Source organism: Hypomesus transpacificus, unplaced genomic scaffold, assembly GCF_021917145.1.
Source record: "Hypomesus transpacificus isolate Combined female unplaced genomic scaffold, fHypTra1 scaffold_42, whole genome shotgun sequence".
In the NCBI taxonomy this organism is placed as follows: domain Eukaryota; kingdom Metazoa; phylum Chordata; class Actinopteri; order Osmeriformes; family Osmeridae; genus Hypomesus; species Hypomesus transpacificus.
In genome coordinates this window covers 1,771,998-1,793,377 of record NW_025813938.1, presented here as the reverse complement: position 1 = coordinate 1,793,377, position 21,380 = coordinate 1,771,998, and the positions used below count along the sequence as shown (strand labels likewise).

At 51.8% G+C, this 21,380-nt stretch overlaps 2 protein-coding genes across 2 annotated transcripts in view; both read right to left on the bottom strand.

Annotated features, from left to right (window-relative positions):
- Positions 1-328: 328 nt before the first annotated feature.
- On the bottom strand, positions 329-19,268 carry LOC124464802 (AP-1 complex subunit beta-1-like). Its single transcript, XM_047016661.1, is given in 24 exon segments — positions 329-551; positions 3,381-3,389; positions 3,981-4,135; positions 4,473-4,559; positions 5,492-5,576; positions 6,564-6,693; positions 7,173-7,318; positions 7,649-7,786; positions 7,872-7,901; positions 9,885-9,947; positions 9,949-10,096; positions 10,257-10,516; positions 11,130-11,228; positions 11,420-11,585; positions 12,943-13,058; positions 13,423-13,518; positions 13,724-13,844; positions 14,429-14,650; positions 14,740-14,930; positions 15,636-15,881; positions 16,108-16,243; positions 16,723-16,828; positions 17,912-17,972; positions 19,171-19,268. Coding segments are annotated over 24 exon segments (2,913 nt in total). The 5' UTR covers positions 19,198-19,268; the 3' UTR covers positions 329-476.
- A 1,800-nt stretch (positions 19,269-21,068) lies between these two features.
- Positions 21,069-21,380, bottom strand: part of dnah10 (dynein axonemal heavy chain 10) — a 15,621-nt gene continuing 15,309 nt past the window's right edge. Inside the window, exon 34 of the mRNA XM_047016605.1 lies at positions 21,069-21,082. Within this exon, the coding sequence (XP_046872561.1) occupies positions 21,069-21,082 (14 nt within the window). The remainder of the gene's footprint in view (positions 21,083-21,380) is intronic.

Below are 21,380 nucleotides of genomic sequence, written 5' to 3'. Positions count from 1 at the left end.
CCTGCAGCAGGAGAGGGGGGGGGGCTGGACACACTGGACTGCTTCATACAGTCACAGACTGACTGTGGGGCCACAACCTATCTGAGGATGGTGACTGGGGTTTGGCGAGAGAGAGGGACACAGAGAGAGAGAAAGAGAGAGAGTCAGATAAGGACCTGGGACTGCACTGTGGGGGAAGCATGGCTGGATTCGAAAAAGGTCGCAGAGTCCCCAGGAAAGAGAGAGAGCGAGCTGGGGTCTGTCTTCCTGGAGGAGGGGGTGATCACAGCTGGAGGGGGATGAGGTTAGGGGAGGAGGGGGGTCCAGGGCGGCGGGGGCCAAGGGGGATGAGGTTGGGGGAGGAAGGGGGTCCAGGGCGGCTGGGGGCAGGATGGTGAGACAAAGGAGCTGGAGGGAGATGGTCCAGCCAGGGTGTGGTGGGGGGCTGGGGGGTCCAGGGTCTCTCCTCGGGGGGCGGGGCAGAGGGGCAGAGGGCCTCAGTTCTTCAGCACGGCCTCCAGGCTCTGGAACACACACTGAGAAACCTCTGGAGCTCGGCACTTCAGGGAGACCTGCGGAGGAGAGGTTACCAAGGTTACCAGTTGCTGCTCTGCTAGCGTTAGCAGGGCTGTTAGCGCTCATAGCAGGTTACAGCAGGCCATAACAGGTTACAGCTGGTCATGCCCCGCTACAAAAGGTTACAGGAGGTAATAACAGGTTGCAACAGGTTACAATACCAAACTAGCGGAGCCCAAAGGCCCATTCGCAGCAGGAGAAGTTAAACAGTCAGTACGACATGCCGCAAGAAGAAACAAACTAGGTCACAGAGACGCCGTCCACAGTCAGCAGCACTCTCTCCAGCCGCTGGCTCCATTTCAACTCAACACTTTACAAATGATTCATGAGCCTCTGCTCCTTTTCTCCTCTCCTCTGCTCTCTCCTCTTCTCCTCTGCTCTCTCCTCTTCTCCTCTGCGCTCTCCTCTTCTCCTCTGCTCTGCTCTCTTCTCTTCTGCTCTCTCCTCTGCTCTCTCCTCTTCTCTTCTGCTCTCTCCTCTTCTCTTCTGCTCTCTCCTCTTCTCTGCTCTCTTCTCTTCTGCTCTCTCCTCCTCTGCTCTCTCCTCCTCTGCTCTCTCCTCCTCTGCTCTCTCCTTCTCTGCTCTCTCCTCCTCTGCTCTCTCCTCCTCTGCTCTCTCCTCTTCTCTTCTCCTCTGCTCTCTCCTCCTCTGCTCTCTCCTCTCCTCTTCTCTTCTCCTCTCTGCTCCTCTCCTCCTCTTCTCCTCCTCTTCTCTTCTCTCTGCTCCCGGCTGATAAGTCCAGCGTCTGTGTGACGAGGAGAGGCTGACCCTAGCGGCTCCTCGTGCGTGTGACACGCTGCTCTAATGGGGCAGGGTTGTGAGGACCGGGAGCCATGGAGGGTTATCATTAATTCCACAGATGTATCTAATCACGCGTGAAAAGGAGATTGTGGTAACTCAAGCTCAGGTGCTTCATGTCTTTATGATTTGGGGGTTAATGCCTCAGCATTGTAAAGGATTTCTTTTCTCTTATCAGCTTGGAAAAAATGGTCCCCCCATCCCTCCCCGCCCACACATCTCCAACCCGTCGAGTTTTGAAGTTTTTTCCCCGAGCAGGGCTGAGAGAGAGACAGAGAGAGAGAACAGAAAGAGAGAGACAGAGAGAGACAGAGAGAGACAGAGAGACAGACAGAGAGCGAGAGAAACAGAGAGAGAGACAGAGAGAGAGAGAGAGAGAGAGACAGAGAGAGAGGCAGCATGTCTGAGTGGGACTTGGGGAGGGAAATATTCCTGTGAGAGCGACACATGAACCTGGGACCTGCGTCCTGGGACCTGCGTCCTGGAACCTGCGTCCTGCGACCTGCGTCCTGGGACCTGCGTCCTGCGACCTGCGTCCTGGGACCTGCGTCCTGGGACCTGCGTCCTGGGACCTGCGTCCTGGGACCTGCGTCCTGGGACCTGCGTCCTGGGACCTGCGTCCTGGGACAGCTGGGTTTAAGGGGAGGGCTGGGGTGACCCTGAAGGGCGGATCATAGCTTGGGTCGTACCAGGTCTCTCTTACAGCTTGGGTGTGAGATCACAGCAGGGTCCCATGGTGACCCCCCCAACCCCACACCCTGTTGGTACATTCCACTGGGCAGTGCTGCAGGGCCTACCTGCAGAGAGCACTGCCGTCCCCCCCAGCAGGGGGCAGCGAAGGGGCAGGAACAGACAGGAAGAGACAGGAAGAGACAGGAAGGGGCAGGAAGAGACAGGAAGGGGCAGGAACAGACAGGAAGAGACAGGAAGAGACAGGAAGGGGCAGGAAGAGACAGGAAGGGGCAGGAAGAGACAGGATGGCGCAGGGGGGGGCAGGAAGAGACAGGATGGCGCAGGGGGGGGCAGGAAGAGACAGGAAGGGTCAGGGGGGGGCAGGAAGAGACAGGAAGGGGCAGGGGGGGGCAGGAAGAGACAGGAAGGGGCAGGGGGGGGGGCAGGAAGAGACAGGAAGGGGCAGGGGGGGCAGGGGGGGGCAGGAAGAGACAGGAAGCGGCAGAGGGGCAGGAAGAGACAGGAAGGGGCAGGAAGAGACAGGAAGGGGCAGGGTAATCGAGAGCAGGGAGGAAGAGAGGAGCCTGGAGGAGAGTGAGCATTCCCACGGTAACCCCCGGACGAGCTCGACGCCCCACGCCGTCGGCGACACTGTTGCCATGGGGACAGGGGATGGGAAGGCAAGGGGCTTCTACTTCATAAAGGAACCAACAAGTAGCAAAGCATCATGGGAACACTGGAGCCAATTAACAGGAGCGCCGTCTGAGGCCTGGCTCTATCCGTAGACTTCAAACATCAGCGTTAAATAACAGCCAGCCAGCCGGCTTATCTGTCATCTCCTGTAAACACATGTCCTCAGAGGACAGGGCACACTGCAGGACATCCCGCAGGATGAAGTGCTGACAGCCCAAGCCTTCCTCACTGGGGATCAACATAGCGTCCGTCTTAGAAGCGTCTGTCTTAGAAGCGTCTGTCTTAGAAGCGTCTGTCTTAGAAGCGTCTTGACGGGCCGGCGTTAGTGTGTTCTGAGGCAGGGTTGGGTTAGTCCAGGCAGCAGGGCGGGGGGGCTCAGGTCCGGCGCGGTCACACACACACATGCTACACAGTTAGCATCCCAGGACAGGAATCGAGGAGAGAGAGAGAGAGAGAGAGAGAGAGAGAGAGAGAGAGAGAGAGAGAGAGAGAGAGAGACAGAGACAGAGACAGAGACAGAGACAGAGAGAGCATCTTGGGGTAGATAGGGTGAGACCTGGGAGAGAACCAGGAGAGCCGAGGAGGGGAGAGAGAGCAGCGACAGACAGACAGAGACCTCTAAGGGCCTTGAAACGGAGAGGAATACACTAATAAATACCCACCTCCAGATCCTGAACACATGAGCCAACAGCACGAGGAGAGACAGAGACAACACAAGAACACAATCAACACAGCACACGCAATCCAGGACACACAACCCTATCAACAGGAAACTACACACAGATACACAACCAATCACAGCCCTTCCATGTCAATCCAGCCTGGGGGGGGGGGGGCTGAGGGGGAGGAGGGGGGAGAGGGAGGGAGGGAGGGAGGGAAGAGAAGGCTGGAGGGGAAAGGCTTCAATGACCTCTGGACTAGCCGAGATGACGTGGAAATGCCATCTTCTGAATAAAAACATGATCCCAAAGCATGGTGGGTGATGGGCACGGAGGCAGAGCGAGGCCTGGTCTCTCATAAGTCCTAGTTTGTCTGAATGGGGTCATTAATCACTCCAGATGCTAGCGTACCGTCACAATGACACCCTTTGCATGCACATCACACGAGTATGGACACACACACACACACACACACCCTTCATGAGTCATCGAACAAGCCTGCAAACAATGATACATACTGGAATCTTATCATACAGACATCCTATTCCGGCCATATCACTGTTCCACTGTCTTAAACCCCCCCTCCTCCCCCCCAGGTCTTACCGTGTAGGTGGGGTTCCCAGCCTGCACCCTGAGCTCTGCCAGCACCCAGATGCCATTGGTCAGCTTAATGGACTGATACAGCATGTCCTGGCCCTCCACCGTGCGCTTGGCGATGGTGAAGATGTTACTGCCCTGCAGCTTGTTGGACGCCGCGTCTGCGAGGGGAGAGAGATGGGGGTCAGATGGCTGAGAGGTTAGGGAATTGGGCTATTCATCAGAAGGTTGCCGGTTTGATTCCCAGCCTTGAAAAATAACGTTGTGTCCTTGGGCAAGGCACTTCACCCTACTTGCCTCGGGGGGAATGTCCCTGTACTTACTGTAAGTCGCTCTGGATAAGAGCGTCTGCTAAATGACTAAATGTAAATGTAGAAAAGCTTCTAGCTGAACGGCTGTGCCAACACGCTGACATGCCATACTCCAGCCGGGAGCACAGCGCTAAGCTGCACCTCACCATGTAACCTTAACCCCACTCTCTCTCCCTCCCTCCCTCACCTGAGTTGAGGTGACAGTCTTTGATCTGGAACTGGGACTCGTGTTCGTTAGGGATGTCCTTCCATGTGGCCAGGAACACCTGCCGGTCTGGGAGAGGAGGAGGAACATGAGGATGTGCTCCAGGCCCCCCTGCAGCCCCCTGCTGCTAGCCCCAGCCTGAAGCCCCACATGGGGGCTAGAGGCACCACATCTCCCCCTGGGCCCATAGGGCCCTGGAGGATCCAACAGCACAGTTATGAAGTAGCACACACACACACAGACAAACGAGTGTGTTGTGCACACACACACACGCAAAAAGCTCTTTAAACACTGACACATCCGTCACGTTTGACGTCAGCTGGCTTGTTTTGCTGTAGAGCAGAGAGACAGGTGACACAGGGAGTAGAGAGACAGGAGTGACACAGGGAGCAGAGAGACAGGGGTGACACAGGGAGCAGAGAGACAGGAGTGACACAGGGAGCAGAGAGACAGGGGTGACACAGGGAGCAGAGAGACAGGGGTGACACAGGGAGTAAAGAGACAGGAGTGACACAGGGAGCAGAGAGACAGGGGTGACACAGGGAGCAGAGAGACAGGGGTGACACAGGGAGCAGAGAGACAGGGGTGACACAGGGAGCAGAGAGACAGGGGTGACACAGGGAGCAGAGAGACAGGGGTGACACAGGGAGCAGAGAGACAGGGGTGACACAGGGAGTAGAGAGACAGGGGTGACACAGGGAGCAGAGAGACAGGAGTGACACAGGGAGCAGAGAGACAGGGGTGACACAGGGAGTAGAGAGACAGGGGTGACACAGGGAGCAGAGAGACAAGGGTGACACAGGGAGCAGAGAGACAGGGGTGACACAGGGAGCAGAGAGACAGGGGTGACACAGGGAGCAGAGAGACAGGAGTGACACAGGGAGCAGAGAGACAGGGGTGACACAGGGAGTAGAGAGACAGGGGTGACACAGGGAGCAGAGAGACAAGGGTGACACAGGGAGCAGAGAGACAGGGGTGACACAGGGAGCAGAGACACTCACCCATCTTGCCATCCTCCACAAATAGCATGCTGATAGGGTACTGGCAACTGAAGTAGAACACGTCAATGTTGTTCTTCACAGCCACCTGTGTGAGTGTGGGGGGGGGAGGACAGGAGAAGAGGAAGAATGAAAGAATGAGAGCGAGAGAGTAATAACAGACATAATGATTCATTGTTTTCAAGTGGTCTGAAAGGATAGGAAACGCAGTGTACGGTGTGTGTGTGTGTGTGTGTGTCAGGACTGCTAAATGCTAAAGCAGGGCAGGACTAGGTGACACTGACAAAGCCAACCTGGATCATTCATCCAGGAAAGCTCAGTTTTGAGGCAGAATGTCTGATTCTGACTGCGGTGACATGATCGTTCTCCCGTTAAACAGCGCTCTTCAGAAGATAATTGCTACACTGGATTGAGAAGCAGCCAGAGGAATAACAGCATCAGCAAGGCAAACGCTTCTGTTAATTCCCACTTCCCTTGACAACACGCATCAGCCCTACTGGTTTAGACTGTCTCCTGGGTTTCTAGTCTGAAATCTTCCCCAAATGATAAAGGCAAAATCGTGTTTTGGTACCGTAGGTTTATCATGAGTCATGTCTTAAAAAAAAACGGAATCGTTCTGAGGCTGAATCCTGGGTTGGGCTGAGGGAGAGAGAGAGAGAGACGGGGGGGGGGGGGGGGGGGTGGTGGACCCAGCTAGAGGTGCTGGCGTGTGGGGACACTAATGACAGGCGCTCCTCTCTGTGTGAGCGGAGGGATCCCCTTATCTCCCCTCTCCAGCTGCTCTGCTCACCCTCCCGCCCCCCCCCCCCCCCCCAACTGTCACTTCAACAGCCCTGATTCGCCGCAGCCCCATCTCCACGACGACGACTCCTTTGTGCGTACGAAGAAAACGAATCAAGAGAGTTCTAGAAGGTCTCTTGCGCGGTGACTGGTGTAGCGTGGGAATCCGACACCCTGGGGTAGAGCTTTTTTTTGGGGTGAAGCTCACAGGAAAACAGCCAGTCAGGTGCTGGGTGGGGCTGGGTGGGCTGTGTGGGGCTGTGTGGAGGTGTGGGTGGGGCTGTGTGGAGGTTACCTGGAGGTTGTTGAGGGGCTCCATCTTCATGACGGGGCCCACCGTGCTGAGGGGCAGGCTGGCCTCGATGGTCTGGTTTGGGCCGAGAGGAGTGAGGATCTGGAGGGGCCCGGCTGGGGCCAGGCCGAAACTACACACAGAGGAGAGACCAGTCACAGAGAGACACAGAGGAGAGACCAGTCACAGAGAGACACAGAGGAGAGACCAGTCACAGAGAGACACAGAGGAGAGACCAGTCACAGAGAGACACAGAGGAGAGACCAGTCACAGAGAGACACAGAGGAGAGACCAGTCACAGAGAGACACAGAGGAGAGACCAGTCACAGAGAGACACAGAGGAGAGACCAGTCACAGAGAGACACAGAGGAGAGACCAGTCACAGAGAGACACAGAGGAGAGACCAGTCACAGAGAGATACAGAGGAGAGACCAGTCACACAGAGGAGAGACCAGTCACAGAGAGGAGAGACCAGTCACAGAGACCAGTCACACAGAGGAGAGACCATCTACAGAGAGACAGAGGAGAGAACAGTAACATAGAGACCAGTGACACGTCTAGACACACAGTCTAAACTGACATCACAGCTGCTTCACCAGTACGACCTCTGACCTGTTTCTGTTGAATTGGATGGCGAAGTCACTCATGACGCTCATGGCCTTGTTGGTGATGGTCAGTTCCATCTGGATCACCCCCGCCCGGCGGGCAAACGTACCGGAAATCTCCAGACCCTTGGCCTTCATGGCTGGGAGCCACACCTGGAAACACACCAAAACATCTTACTTCCTGTATACAACACCTTACTTCCTGTATACAACACTTACTTCCTATATACAACACCATACTTCCTGTATACAACACCATACTTCCTGTATACAACACCTTACTTCCTGTATACAACACCATACTTCCTGTATACAACACCTTACTTCCTGTATACAACACCTTACTTCCTGTATACAACACCTTACTTCCTGTATACAACACCATACCGCCTGTATAATACAGCTAAGCTGCTTTTAGACAGTTTACAGTTCAACTTCAAAGTCAGATATTTCCAGTCTGGAACATCAAAAAGAGGAACGCACTGTCTTAGGTGGGATGTAGGCTCCCGTCGGCATGCCAACGCTCCCTCCCAGGTCAAACAGGTCGCCGAGGCCACCCCCCACAGGGGCGTTCAGGGAGGCGGGCATCACAGCAGGGGGTGCCCCAAAACCCACGCCCATCTAGGGACCCGGAGAACCAGACAGTCAGCCAACACAGAAACACAGGAGAGGAGGTACGGTGGGGGCGGAACATTCAAGAACTTACCGCTGGACTGCCTCCCATGTCTCCTCCAAGCTGGAGGGAGAGAGAGAGAGAGATAGAGAGAGAGAGCAAGGTTATTATGACATAATCTGAGATTCACCTAGTCACCTAGTCATCCTAGGTAATGTTGGGGTGGGGGTGGGGTTGACTGATGAGAGATGGTAAAGTGTAGGAGGGCTAAGAAACCTGGTTACCACAACTCATGACCTCCACAGGGAACTGGACTTAACCGGAGCAGACCAGCTCTGCTTCTGACACCTCAGATGTTTGAAAGGCAGTCGGTACAGAACTCAGTTCAGGAAGAGACATGACTTCAGGTTCACACTACAGCTAACTACAGGATGGGTTTGAGAGCCTATGGTTTCATACTGAGATCAGCAGGAAGCTGAGGTCTACGGCTAGCTACCACACAACACCCTGGATCCGACAACCACTAGGGTCTGAAGGAGACTGACCCCAGACTGACCCCAGACTGACCCCAGACTGACCCCAGACTGACTGGGGTCAGGGGGGTGCTATGTCTGGGGCTCTGGCTCTACTGGTGTCCCTGGACCAACCTAAGCGTGGTAGTACTGTGGGGACTGGGGGCTCTGGGGCTGGGGGCTGGGCGACTGGGCCTCCATCCTGAGGGGGATGTGAGGCTGGTGGGGGGGGGGGGGACAGAGGCCAGAGGTGAGAGGGCAGGAGAGGCTTTATGCCTCAGATGAGTCATTTTAGAGGCAGATTAGAGTCACCACAACCTGTGGTGCAGGTAGACACATGGACAGTAAATAGCAACAGAAACAGGTAAAGATATCAGAAATATAGTAGTAACAGTATAAATAAACACTGAAGCCTGCTGGGATGATGTCACAATGTGATGACGTGTGTGATGTCACAATGTGATGACGTGTGTGATGTCACAATGGTATGACGTGTGTGATGTCACAATGGTATGTCCAGGGCTCGAAATAACCGGCATCTAATGACAACCTATCCAAACTTTTTTTCCAACCTTAAGAAACTTTTTAGAAACGTTTTAGAAAGTGGCCTGTTTTTTGGGGTGAAAGTGTTTTTTTCTTTCTTTTTTTTCCCCCTTTATAATGTAAAAATACATATACTATATATATTATTTCCCCCCCAAACCTTTCAAATGCATAAACAAGAATTTACATTTTGGAACAGGTCAAGTTTAGTTTGGGACGGTTCATTTTGTACTTTGGGACGGTACTGGGACAGTGAGGAAAAAAGTTAGTTGCGAGCCCTGGGTATGTGATGTGATGTCACAATGTGATGGTGAGTGATGTCACAGTGTGTGTGTGTTCCCCCTACTATAGTTACCGGTTCAGACTCATCCCCCATCTGCAGGTGTTGCATTGAACAAAGAAGGTACAAAACACACAAGTGTCACAAGGAGAGAAGAAGACACCAGGAAACAGAAATGAAGAGAGAGAGAAGGAGGTCAGCATTTCTGAGTTGAGGGGAGAGAGGGAGGATGGGGGGGAGAGAGGGAGGATGGGGGGGAGAGAGGGAGGATGGGGGGGAGGGAAGGAGGTTTGGGGGGAGGGAGGTTGGGGGGGAGAGAGGGAGGATGGGGGGAGAGAGGGAGGTTGGGGGGGAGAGAGGGAGGTTGGGGGGGAGGGAGGTTGGGGGGGAGAGAGGGAGGTTGGGGGGGAGGGAGGTTGGGGGGGAGAGAGGGAGGTTGGGGGGGAGAGAGGGAGGTTGGGGGGAAGAGAGGGAGGATGGGGGGGGAGAGAGGGAGGTTGGGGGGGAGAGAGGGAGGATGGGGGGGAGAGAGGGAGGTTGGGGGGGAGAGAGGGAGGATGGGGGGGAGAGAGGGAGGTTGGGGGGGAGAGAGGGAGGATGGGGGGGAGAGAGGGAGGTTGGGGGGGAGAGAGGGGAGGATGGGGGGGGAGAGAGGGAGGTTGGGGGGGAGAGAGGGAGGATGGGGGGGAGAGAGGGAGGTTGGGGGGGAGAGGGAGGATGGGGGGAGAGAGGGAGGTTGGGGGGGAGGGAGTGCAGGGGCAGCAGACCCACCAGACTGTCCAGTCCCCCTCCCAGGAGGTCCATGGCCCCCAGCTGCATGGCGGCAGGGGGGGGGCGGGGGCCCCGAGGTGGCAGGGCCAGCCAGATCCAGGTTGAGAAGGTCCCCCAGGAGGTCTCCCTGGGACGGGATTACAGCAGGGGGGGCCTCGGCCCCCGGGCCCCCCGCCACGGAGCCCACCTCTGGGCTCTCCACACTCTCCCCACTGCTGGGGGGGGGGGGGGGGAGGGGGGGAAACAGCATTCAATTATTCAAGTCTTTCGTTTCGCAATCCTGGTTTCCTGCCGGTGTGTGTGTGTAAGTATGTTTCTGTGTGTGCTGTGTGTGTGCGATAGTACATATATATGTGTGTGTGTGAGACTCACGATCCGGTGCGAGCCGGCAGCCTCTTGTGCTGGACCCCGCGGCTGCCCTCCACGAAGGCGCTGGGGGGCTTGTGGTAGACGGAGGCCAGGGTGCCGATGTGGCAGATGAGTTCCTCCAGCAGAGTGGGCTCGATCAGGTCCGTCTCCTCCGAGATCAGGGGCTTCTCAGCCAGCACCACCTCCTTGGCCGCCACCGGGTCAGTGGAGAGCAGGCGCCAGTAGATGTAGCCTCGGTCACGCAGGTCAGGGTTGTCAGAGTCCTGGGGAAGGGGGGGGGGGGGGATGACTGTTTAATACCATAATCATCTAACCCCCCGCCAACACACACACTCTCCCTCCACATCCAACCTCCCTCCCTCCCCCCCCTTCCCTTCCCTTCCCTTCCTTCCTTCCTTCCTTCCTTCCTTCCTTCCTTCCTTCCTTCCTTCCTCCCTCCCTCCCTCCCTCCCTCCCTCCCTCCCTCCCTCCCTCCCTCCCTCCCTCCCTCCCTCCCTCCCTCCCTCGTCTACAGGACCTCTGGGTGAGGGAACAGGACGGTGGCTTGTCTCCTCTGCAGTGCTCTCCTTCAGACCTGATGATACCATCTCACGCGCCCTAATCAATTCAGCGCTGATAAAAATGCGTGTCTGTACGAAGCAACGAAGGTGACCTTGCTCCATTCAGCTACCCCCAGACTCACCAACAATTCAAGGCGTGACAATACCCTGTTGAGAATCCATTCTGTCAGCCTATCTAGTCATGTCCGGCTCTTTCAGCAGGGCCGACGAGTCTCGTCTGCAGGGGGTGTGATCGTCATCGTCGCGGGAGGACGAGGGCAGAGCGCTGTCTGAATGTCCTCCCAGAATGCAACGTGTGTGTGAGTGTGGGACCCACCTGTGTGGCCAGGCTGAGGACCTGCTGCACCAGTTCCTGGGTCTCTGTGGGCTTCTTGAGGAACAGCTTGACGATGGCCGTCAACAGCTGCAGCTGCACCTGTGAGGTTACACACACACACACAGTCTGGTTACACACACACACACAGTCTGGTTACACACACACACAGTCTGGTTACACACACACACACACAGTCTGGTTACACACACACACACTCTGGTTCCACCCCCCCAGCCCCAGAGCCAGCCCCAGAGTCGGGGCTCGGCGTGGGGTGAGCGTGGAGCTCTGACCTGGGTGCTCTCGTCGTGGAAGCCTTCCAGGAAGCTCTCCAGCAGCTCGTCAGCGTTGTCGATCCTCTCGGCGTACTCGCCCACGATCCAGATCATGGCAGCGCGGGCCTCCGGCTCGTCCAGGGAGTCCAGGTTCTCACACAGGGTAGCGATCACGCTCTCGTACCTGGACACACCAGCAGGGAGCCTGGGTTCACACGCGCTCTTTCCCAGCACGACACTTTATCCCAGAAGGGGTTTTTGTCGTGCTAGACGCTAAAACGCTTTTATTATTTCGGAGGCCCTTTTGACGAGCGGTGTCACTGAGAGTTTCACGTAAGCCCGCAGAGCTGTGCCTAAACCGGAGGACGATGAGAAGGAACTGAGAGGAAAACTGAGAGGAAAAATGGATGAAACTTTGAGCGTGAAGTTCAGGCTTCCTTCCTCCAGAGACGGACGGTGACGCTGAGAGGGCCAGAACACTCCCCTCTGGCACCACTCTTGGGTGTGTCGAGGTGAATCTTTAAAGCCAGGACTGGATTAGCATTGGTACTTCAGTCCTCTCTCTCTCTCTCTCTCTCTCAAAGCAGCTCATGCATTAGGTCTATTGAATGAGGTCGCACACTTCTGTTTGAACCCACTAATGATTGATTTCACAGTCTGGGAACTTTTATTATGCAACAATTCAGACTCCTTCTTCTTGTGTGTGTTTTTCGTTGACTGCACTTAATAAGAAAGCTGTGACAATGCAATTTTTAAACTGTAACGGCTGGCTGACACGCAACAAACATTTTGTCTTGTTTTTGACTTGTAATGAGTTAATTAATAATGAATGAGAGGCCAGGTAGCTGTTTCACCAAGTGACTCAGCTGGTAAAGGGCTCAGCTCTTACAGGATGCAAGTCAAGAAGAAAAACCTTTAAGTTGGTTTAATGAGCTCTCTCTCTCTCTCTGCTTCTCCCTGACCATTATTGAAGGAAGACACCAGGCTCCAGAAAGTGTGTGTGTGTGTGTGTGTATGTATACACACTCATATGTGCAAAATAGCTTGATGCATAATCATGCATTCCCAGGCGACAATCCAACAACTAAAGTAGTGGTATAGACTGGTCCCTTAGGGAAATCTAAGTGGGTGGTAACCCAAAAATCACACACTGGAACATCAGGTTAGCTGAATCCAAAGATATGTTGTTTTTCCCCCTGAGATCCTGCTGCAGAGATGCTAAACGTAATCTCCTTTGATCAATGGGGTCTGTCAGGACAAAACCAAGCCTGCAGTAAAGAATAATTCATCTCTCGTAGCTTCACTGACGCACTAAACACAATCACCCACTGGCAGACACGAGTGGAGCGATCCCTAAAACAGGATATCTGATTTCGAACGCACTGCAAGAGCCTGTTCGCGAGTGAATTCTGAGACATTAGATTCCTAGATAAACGCCTGAAATACATTTCCTTTCCGGCTGTCCGGTTGTTCCCCCGGAAGACAAGGAGCTGGCGGCCGACAGGTGACCTACTTGTTGGGGTATTTGACAGGTGACCTACTTGTTGGGGTATTTGCGGAAGATGTCCTTAATGACCACGATGGCCTCCTGGACAACGTAGTTGACCTTGGTCTGGATGAGGTCCAGCAGGGTGCTGACACAGCGCTCTGCGGATTGCTGACACACACAAGAGGGGGAGAGAGAGAGGGGGAGAGAGACACCGGTCAGTCTGAACCAGCCCTCACAAGCTAACCTGTAAACACTCACAGGGAAACAACTCTCCCCCAGAAGGGCCAGGGAGTCCTCTCAAATGCCAGTTAGAACCCTTTAACGTTACGACGTGTTACACAGCTTGATCAAATGCAGGGTTCGTGTATAAACTCTGACACTAAATCACATCACACACAAAGTCACATGAGACACAAAGTCACATGAGACACTACAGATGAGACCACTGTCGGGGTCCAGCTCGTAAACACAGCACTGGGTTAGTCTCCAGCGGCCTTCAGATCCTGCCGGTGGTCATGTGACGGGCCCTCACCTCCACCTTGATGGCACAGCGCCCGATGGCTCGCACTGCCTTACGCACAAAGTCCACATCTACCTCGGTGGCGTACTCCTTTAGCTCGGCCAGCACCTACGAGACAGAATCCCTGTCACAAGCCTGCGTATGTACAGTTCATCACAGCATGACTGACAGGCGTAAATGACACCTGCACCAGCTGGTCATCACGTGGTAAGATATCTGCTGGATTAGAAGAAGCTACTCAATCAAACATGACTAAACCATCCTCTGCCTGAGGAGCCTTTATTGAAGACCGTCGCCCGGGGCGACTGGTTACCTGGGCGATGTTGGCCTGGGAGGCCAGTCGGATCATGATGTCCAGTTTCTCCAGCTTGACGTAGATGGGGTCGTTGTACTTGACGAAGAACACCTTCATCTCGTGCTTCAGGATCTCAGGCCTGAGGATCAGGAGACCACAGTCGTTACCAGAACCATCACCTGCTGCGTCACCATCCCAGGAAAGAGCCTGTTTAAATATGGATGCACATCCACTTATGTTGTTCTTTCAGCGGCGGGTAAAAGGGATGGCAGGAAGGAAGGCTTCCGGCCGTCCGGAGAAAAGAGATGTTAACTGAGATGTGGCTGGTAAATACAGAACGTTCCGGTACTCTAACCATCAAGAGACTGTTGGAACCACTGCACTTCTGATGCTTAATCTTCTGCTGGACTATCTATTTTCACCATTAGTACGTCGCTATGGATACAAGCAGCTGGCTAAAAGAACCAAAACGTCAACAGTAAACCGTCATCAAGAGGGATGACAGGAAGGGAGACAGGAAGTGAGATGGGGAGTGAGACAGGGATTGAGACAGGACGTGAGACAGGACGTGAGACAGGACGTGAGACAGGACGTGAGACAGGACGTGAGACAGGGATTGAGACAGGACGTGAGACAGGACGTGAGACAGGACGTGAGACAGGGAGTGAGACAGGACGTGAGACAGGGAGTGAGACAGGACGTGAGACAGATAGTCCTTCCTACCGCTTCTGGACGATGAGGTTGATGTTCCTGAGGGCCACGTACTGCAGCTCAGGCTCTGCTGACAGCAGGGTGACCAGGGGTGGAGCCAGCTTCTTCAGCAGGGTGCTGTAGTAATCCAGATCCTTAGGAAGCATCTCCATGAACTTCATGAGCACCTTGACGGCTGAGAGCACCACCGCCGAGTTGGCGTGGGACAGGCGAGGGGTGACGCGCTCGCAGATGCTGGAGGACCAGAAGAAGAGGAGTCAGGAAGTGTGACGGATACAGACTCTCAAGCTCCACGTGACTCAGGAGCGGCGGTGACCTCTGACCTCTGGGACTCGCGGTCATCGCGGGGGGTGTAGTTGGCCAGGCAGTCCAGGATGAAGATCTGGCCCCACTCGGTGCACTCGTTCAGGGCCGTCAGCAGCTTGTTGATGGACTGGGGGTTGAGGTCCAGCAGGTTGCTGTTGGGGTGGGACTCTGCTATCTCTGACAGGGCTGCCACGGCATTAGCTACCACCTGAGTGAGAAACAGAGAGAGAGAGACAGAGAGAGAGACAGAGAGAGAGAGACATAGAAGGAGAGACAGAGGGAGAGAGAGAGATACAGAGAGAGACAGAGAGAGAGAGAGAGAGAGAGAGAGAGAGAGAGAGAGGAGAGAGAGAGAGAGAGAGAGAGAGAGAGAGAGAGAGAGAGAGAGAGAGAGAGAGAGAGAGAGAGAGAGGAGAGAGAGAGAGAGAGAGAGAGAGAGAGAGAGAGAGAGGGAGAGAGAGACAGAGACAGAGACAGAGACAGAGAGAGAGACAGAGAGAGAGACATAGAGAGACATAGAGAGAGAGAGAGAGAGAGAGAGAGAGAGAGGAGAGAGAGAGAGAGAGAGAGAGAGAGAGAGGGAGAGAGAGAGAGAGAGAGAGAGAGAGAGAGGGAGGAGAGAGAGAGAGAGAGAGAGAGAGAGAGAGAGAGAGAGAGAGAGAGAGAGAGAGGGAGAGAGAGACAGAGACAGAGAGAGAGAGAGAGAGAGACATAGAAGGAGAGACAGAGAGAGACAGAGAGACAGACAGACAGACAGACAGAGACAAAGAGGGAGACAGACAGAGAGGGAGAGAGACAGAGAGAGACATAGGAACAAGTTGAAATTGTAGGTCAACTCCCCCCCAAGGCCCACAGGCCAGCTGTCTAGACCAGGGCCTGGCCCGGCCGGCATGGCTGGGCGAGGGAGCCTCACCATGGGGTTGGAGTCTGAGATCAGGTCCTTGAGGGTGTCCAGAAAGCCCTGGTCCTCCACCAGCTGGGCGTTGATGTCGTGGAGCTTGGCCACGCACACGGCCGCCGTCTTCCTCACGTAGGGGTCCTCGTCCTTCAGACACTTCCTCAGCGGCTCGCACAGGTACTCTGTGATCTTGTCCACGCGGATGCAGCCCATGGTGCGCACGGCCAGGGCTCGGATCAGGGGGTTGGGGTCCTCGCAGTCCTGGATGAGGGGGGAGGAGGAGGTCAACATCAGTGCTCCTGAGTGTGTGACACAAGTGCCAGGCCAAGTTTTGTTTTCTTTTTGGGGGGGGAGGGGGTTTGCCTTTTTAGGATGACACATCTCAGGACCGAGGCACGGCAAACTAAAATAATACTCCAGTGCAACAGTGACATCTCAAATACAGCAGGTAGCTAATTAAGGTCATTAACAAAGCTGTCTGGCGTACCTTGACAAAGGTGTTGACCGCCATAATAGCCATGTCAGGCTGGCTCTTGGCATAGTTCATTAGGTAGAGGTACACCAGCTTCTTCAGCTCCAGATTGTCGGTCTGCATGCAGTTTACCACGTCTGGGAACAAGGCACTGAGACACAAGCACAAGTCAGAGTCTTACCTCATAAGTCAGTCAGAGTCCTAACTCACGAGTCAGAGTCCTAGCTCACGAGTCAGAGTCCTAGCTCACGAGTCAGAGTCCTAGCTCACGAGTCAGAGTCCTAGCTCACGAGTCAGAATCCTAGCTCACGAGTCAGAGTCCTAGCTCACGAGTCAGAGTCCTAACTCACGAGTCAGAGTCCTAGCTCACAAGTCAGAGTCCTAGCTCACGAGTCAGAGTCCTAGATCACGAGTCAGAGTCCTAGATCACGAGTCAGAGTCCTAGCTCACGAGTCAGAGTCCTAGCTCACGAGTCAGAGTCCTAGCTCACAAGTCAGAGTCCTAGCTCACGAGTCAGAGTCCTGGCTCACGAATCAGAGTTCTAGCTCACAAGTCAAAGTCAGAGTCCTAGCTCACGAGTCACAGCGTGGATGAAATGATGCGTGTCGGGAGTGCGCGGGGAGAACGTACCTGACGTCCTTGCCAACCGTCATGGAGGCGATCACCTTCTTCACGGCCTCCTTTTTCTTCTCCTTCTTGTCGCTGTTCAGCTCAGCTTTCAGCTCGAAGATCTCTCCTGCAAACAGCCGTCAAACAAAAACATCAAGGGACGACCAACGCCGTTCAACAGGGGGTGGCTGTTCGAAAGGTAGCGTTTGAAACTACTATATGAAACGGCTAGTTCTCACCAAGTGATTTGATCGGACAAGGAAAGGGTTTGTATTGCTTGGCAACAGTCCGTCGGAGTTGCAGAACTATTTTGTGTTGGCGGAGCCAAAGAAATAATTAAATCATCCAACTCATATCATCTGTAGTCGCTTTGTTCACTAAGAAATGGCGCTTGAAGCTGCATAAAAGCAAAATCACACTCAAGGTTGTGCGTTATTGCTGAATACCATCACGACCGTGCCGACATGCAGCAATGCGACGCTCACCCTCGTGCGACACTGTTTAAACAAAGGCTGGCCTCGGTCAACGACAAACAAAACTGGTGACACAACCCCACACACGGAGAAGCAATGTGAGATCTCAGAGGGCCGGATGAATCCTTGCACATCTCTGATGGAGGCCTATCGACCCTGCTCTATTTGTGTGGCCTACGTGCAAAAACAAACACAGGCGCTGGACTTTCGCCTCCCCTCTGGCTAGCTAACCAAGCTGTTTGGATCTCAGATGGATGCTGCTGCATGTCCAGGGAGTTTGCTCTGGGCTCAAACACACACACCTGACAGTGGGACTAACCCGTAGCTTTCAGACAAGCACAGTTCACGGCTAACACTATCATGAGGGAAATAATCATCCGATCAGTGCTGAGGCAGTCAGGGTTGATGTCCGCAGGTGGCAGTTTGGGGTGGTAGGGGGGAGAAGGAACACTCACGGGTTAGACAGGGCCAGGGAGAGACAAAAGGGGTGGGGAACTTTGAGAGAGTTAATGCCCAATGTTCCTAAGCCGATTCAGGTGACTAGAACGGCTGCCTTCATCACACGCACACAGCCAGTGTTCCGGCCAGCCCAGGGGTCGCTCTACCCTTTCTCTGGAACTCTCTGTGGCTGATACGATTTGGTGCAGGCAGAAGCTTTAGATTCAAAGCAGATTCTAACTGAAAGACTAGGGCTAATAACATTTAAGGGGAAAAAAAATCATGTGAAGCATTCAGACCTTTCTTGGTAGTGGTGAAATACTTGGAGTCCGTCATCTTGGATCCGAATTGTCGGTTTTCCTGCAAAAGATACACAGTGGATCACTGACACTAACAACTTACAAGGTTTTTTTCCTAAAGGGGAGAGGGAACCACAGAGGAAACAGGATTTTATTTTAATACAAGTGCCAGCAAAACAGGAGGAAATCCTGTCTTCAACACTTAGACATTTATGGGTTTTCTGGAGGATAAGACAATGGTTTCTAAGCAAAAGAAGCACATCAGTTGGCCAAATGCAACCTTTGAAACAGTCTTGGTCAGCACATTGTCCATCAGGATGCTTGCCTATATTTGCCCTCAGGGGTCTCCATCTCATAAGCTGTCTGCAGTACTGCAGCACTAAGCGCTAACCCATTTCCTGTTTTTGAATTCCTCTTTTGATCCACTACCTTCATGTGAAAGGTCGTCCCATTACGAAAAAAGTACTCTGGGATTAAATGCAGCCATGATGCAAAATTGAACTATGGCACTCTTTGGTAGAATATACATTTTTACAAAGTATGCTCAACTGCAGGGATCTAAAATTGAAAAACTCCGATATTTACATCGGGACCCCATGATGGCTAACCTTAGCTAGCTAGCAAGTAGCTAGCTTCAGTTTTGACAGCTGTCACAATACAATACAGCAGTGATACAAAGTAACCAACGTACTGACGTACTCAATAAAATATAAGTAAACTAGCTACTGTGACAAACAACAACAAACTAAACCTGGTTCCGCATCCAATACACGGAGAAAAGAAATAGTTAGGCTAAAACATAACGAATGTATTTAGCATCTATGTAGCAAGCCATATGTTACGCCAGCGAAGTAAGCTAGTGGTGCTAGCACAGTGGTAGCAAACTCAAGAAAATAGCCAGAAGTCCACCGGGGCTAAGTAGCTAGTCTAGCAACAACGAACATAACAAGGAAACAAACTAACATAACTAGCCAGTTGGATGGTTAGTCTAAATTACTCAGTAACTATGTAGTTAGCTAGGCGATAGCTTGATCACCGAAGAATAGCTAAAAAAAAATTAAGGTAGACTTCACTGTCATTTTCCTAGAAGCAGTGGGCTAGACTTACGCTGGCTGAGTTGTAATTAAGTAAGCTAGCTAGAGCTTTAGCTTTTGTGAAGCTACAGTAAAGATGACAATTACTGGCTCCTGACTGTCAACTACAATCGAACAGCTTACACAAAGTTACAAATAAACTTTGGTTGGTAGTTAATCACTCACGCATAACTGATTTGCCCATTCCTGCATGTTTGCGGTGGATGAATGAACTTGCTACACAACAACAACTGCTAACGAGCAAGCTAATGTTAGCTACCCTACACTTGCCACAGGCGCTGATGCTATGTCACTGCTAACGAAGACATGACCTTCTAAGTAGAGGCTTAAGGAAGCCTTATCCCGGATAGTTAAGCTCTTAATCTAACGACCTATTTTAAAATCCAACCAAACAGACTTAACGTACCTTCTGAAGTTAAAATTAGGCTTTAGACATAGAAATTCAAGAGGAAAATTCCAGACTTCTTACCGAGGCAGGCTAGAGAAGTATTTGATTTGGCCTTCGTCGCCTCCCACTTCCGATTTCCGCAACATGGACATTTTTACTTTACCATTCGAAAATTGGGTGATGTACGCTACGTTATAAATTCATATTTTCAAATAAATCAAAAATTGACAGATGATTTCTCATTCATTCAAGCCTTTGAATTAAATGAGTGAATCTCCTTCATATCAGGTATTATGACTAAACAAGTTGCCCTCAAAATGTTGTTAAAAAAAGTGAGAAAAAAATCCACACTTAAAATCCAAGGAACATATTTATTAAAAGAGCAACATTTTATTTTCAGTGAACAGTAAAGTTTTGCATTGCAGTATTGCTATTTAATGCATCCAGATGATTTTTTTTCCACTACATATATTTGACATGTTTAAAGAGAAGATGCTGTAACGTCAGCAAATAATGCTTTAACAAATTAATTCTGCTCGACATTTCATGAACGGTTTTATTTTTTATTCAGTCATTTATAAATATTTCCAAGAGAAAAAGAGAAAGAATCTTGACATTTACAAACTGTGCCGGACAAACAAAACCAAACGCGCAAAAACAGAGTTTCCTTAAAACTCATCGGAAGATTGTAAAACAAGGTAATCGGTCTGTATTTGTAATCATATTTGTCGGAAGTGACATTTACCCAGCCCTCTGTAAATTATTGCATGTTTTAACATCCCAACATATTACCCATCATTTAAAAACTTAGCCTAAATATAACAACACAAATGCATCACCTTCAATAAGCAATACAGTGAAATCAGCTTTATACTGGTCAGATAAGAATTCAAGTCAACCATAGATAAATATGTGAAACACTCAATATAGAGTTTCTCAATGGCAGACAGTGTAGGGGCCAATGCAATAGTGATAGCAATGAAAAGGCTAGCAGTGTGTATGAATGTGTTGATTTGATCTCCAGGTATTCCAGTATCCTAAACCAGATATTCCTAGAACATGAAATTAAAGTGTTTATAACGTTATTCCCTTTACACAGTCGTATGGGATAACATCCGGATTGTCTAGTAAAACATTTTATTCATATCTGGTTTGCCGTGATTATTTGGTCGACTGTGGTAGTGAAAGGGAATGACAAGACAGTTTAAAAGCAGTTTATGAAGAATAACGGTCATAGGCAGCCTTAAAACCAAAGCTATGACAGTAAAACGCGCTTGTGACTGTGTCGTCAGTATGTCCAATATTGTCATTCCTAACTTATTGATGTATATAACACATGTTCTATGTGTTCCTGGTTCCTCTCTCCATACTGACCACCTTTCCACCTACATTAAAAACGGTCCCTTCAGACTAACGAGCCTTGATTTAAATAAATAAATAAGACCAAAATCACTCAATTTCTCGCTTATACAGCACCTCTCCCCCACCCTACATTTTCTCATACAGTATGTACATTGATGGTCGTACACACGAATCGTAGACCTGTCATTAATAATTCAGCTATTGGTGCCACCAACACTATCCCTCTTGCGTTCGGTCCTTCCATTCCGTCTATGAAACCCTCCTGTTGTTTTACAAGTTCGGCAGCCTTGTGCCCGGTAACTTATGATGCCAATTAGGCACTATGTCCTAACAGGAGGCGTTCATATCCATTACATTATCCATCATTCATGAGCCATTCCACATACAGCTACTCAAGCAAAACAAAGTCATTTAGTTGGGCAGTCACAAAACCACCCAGGAAATATCCCCATCCTATCCTTCCCGATGAATCAAGTATAAGAAACAATGTTTTACATAACAACATTGAAAGTGAAGTGAAACATAGTTCCATGAAAAATTCGAAACAGGTTGTCATCCAGCCACTAGATGTCAGTGTTGGCTCTTGATTAAAAGCGAGGAGTCTTGAATAACCTCCGGAATAGTG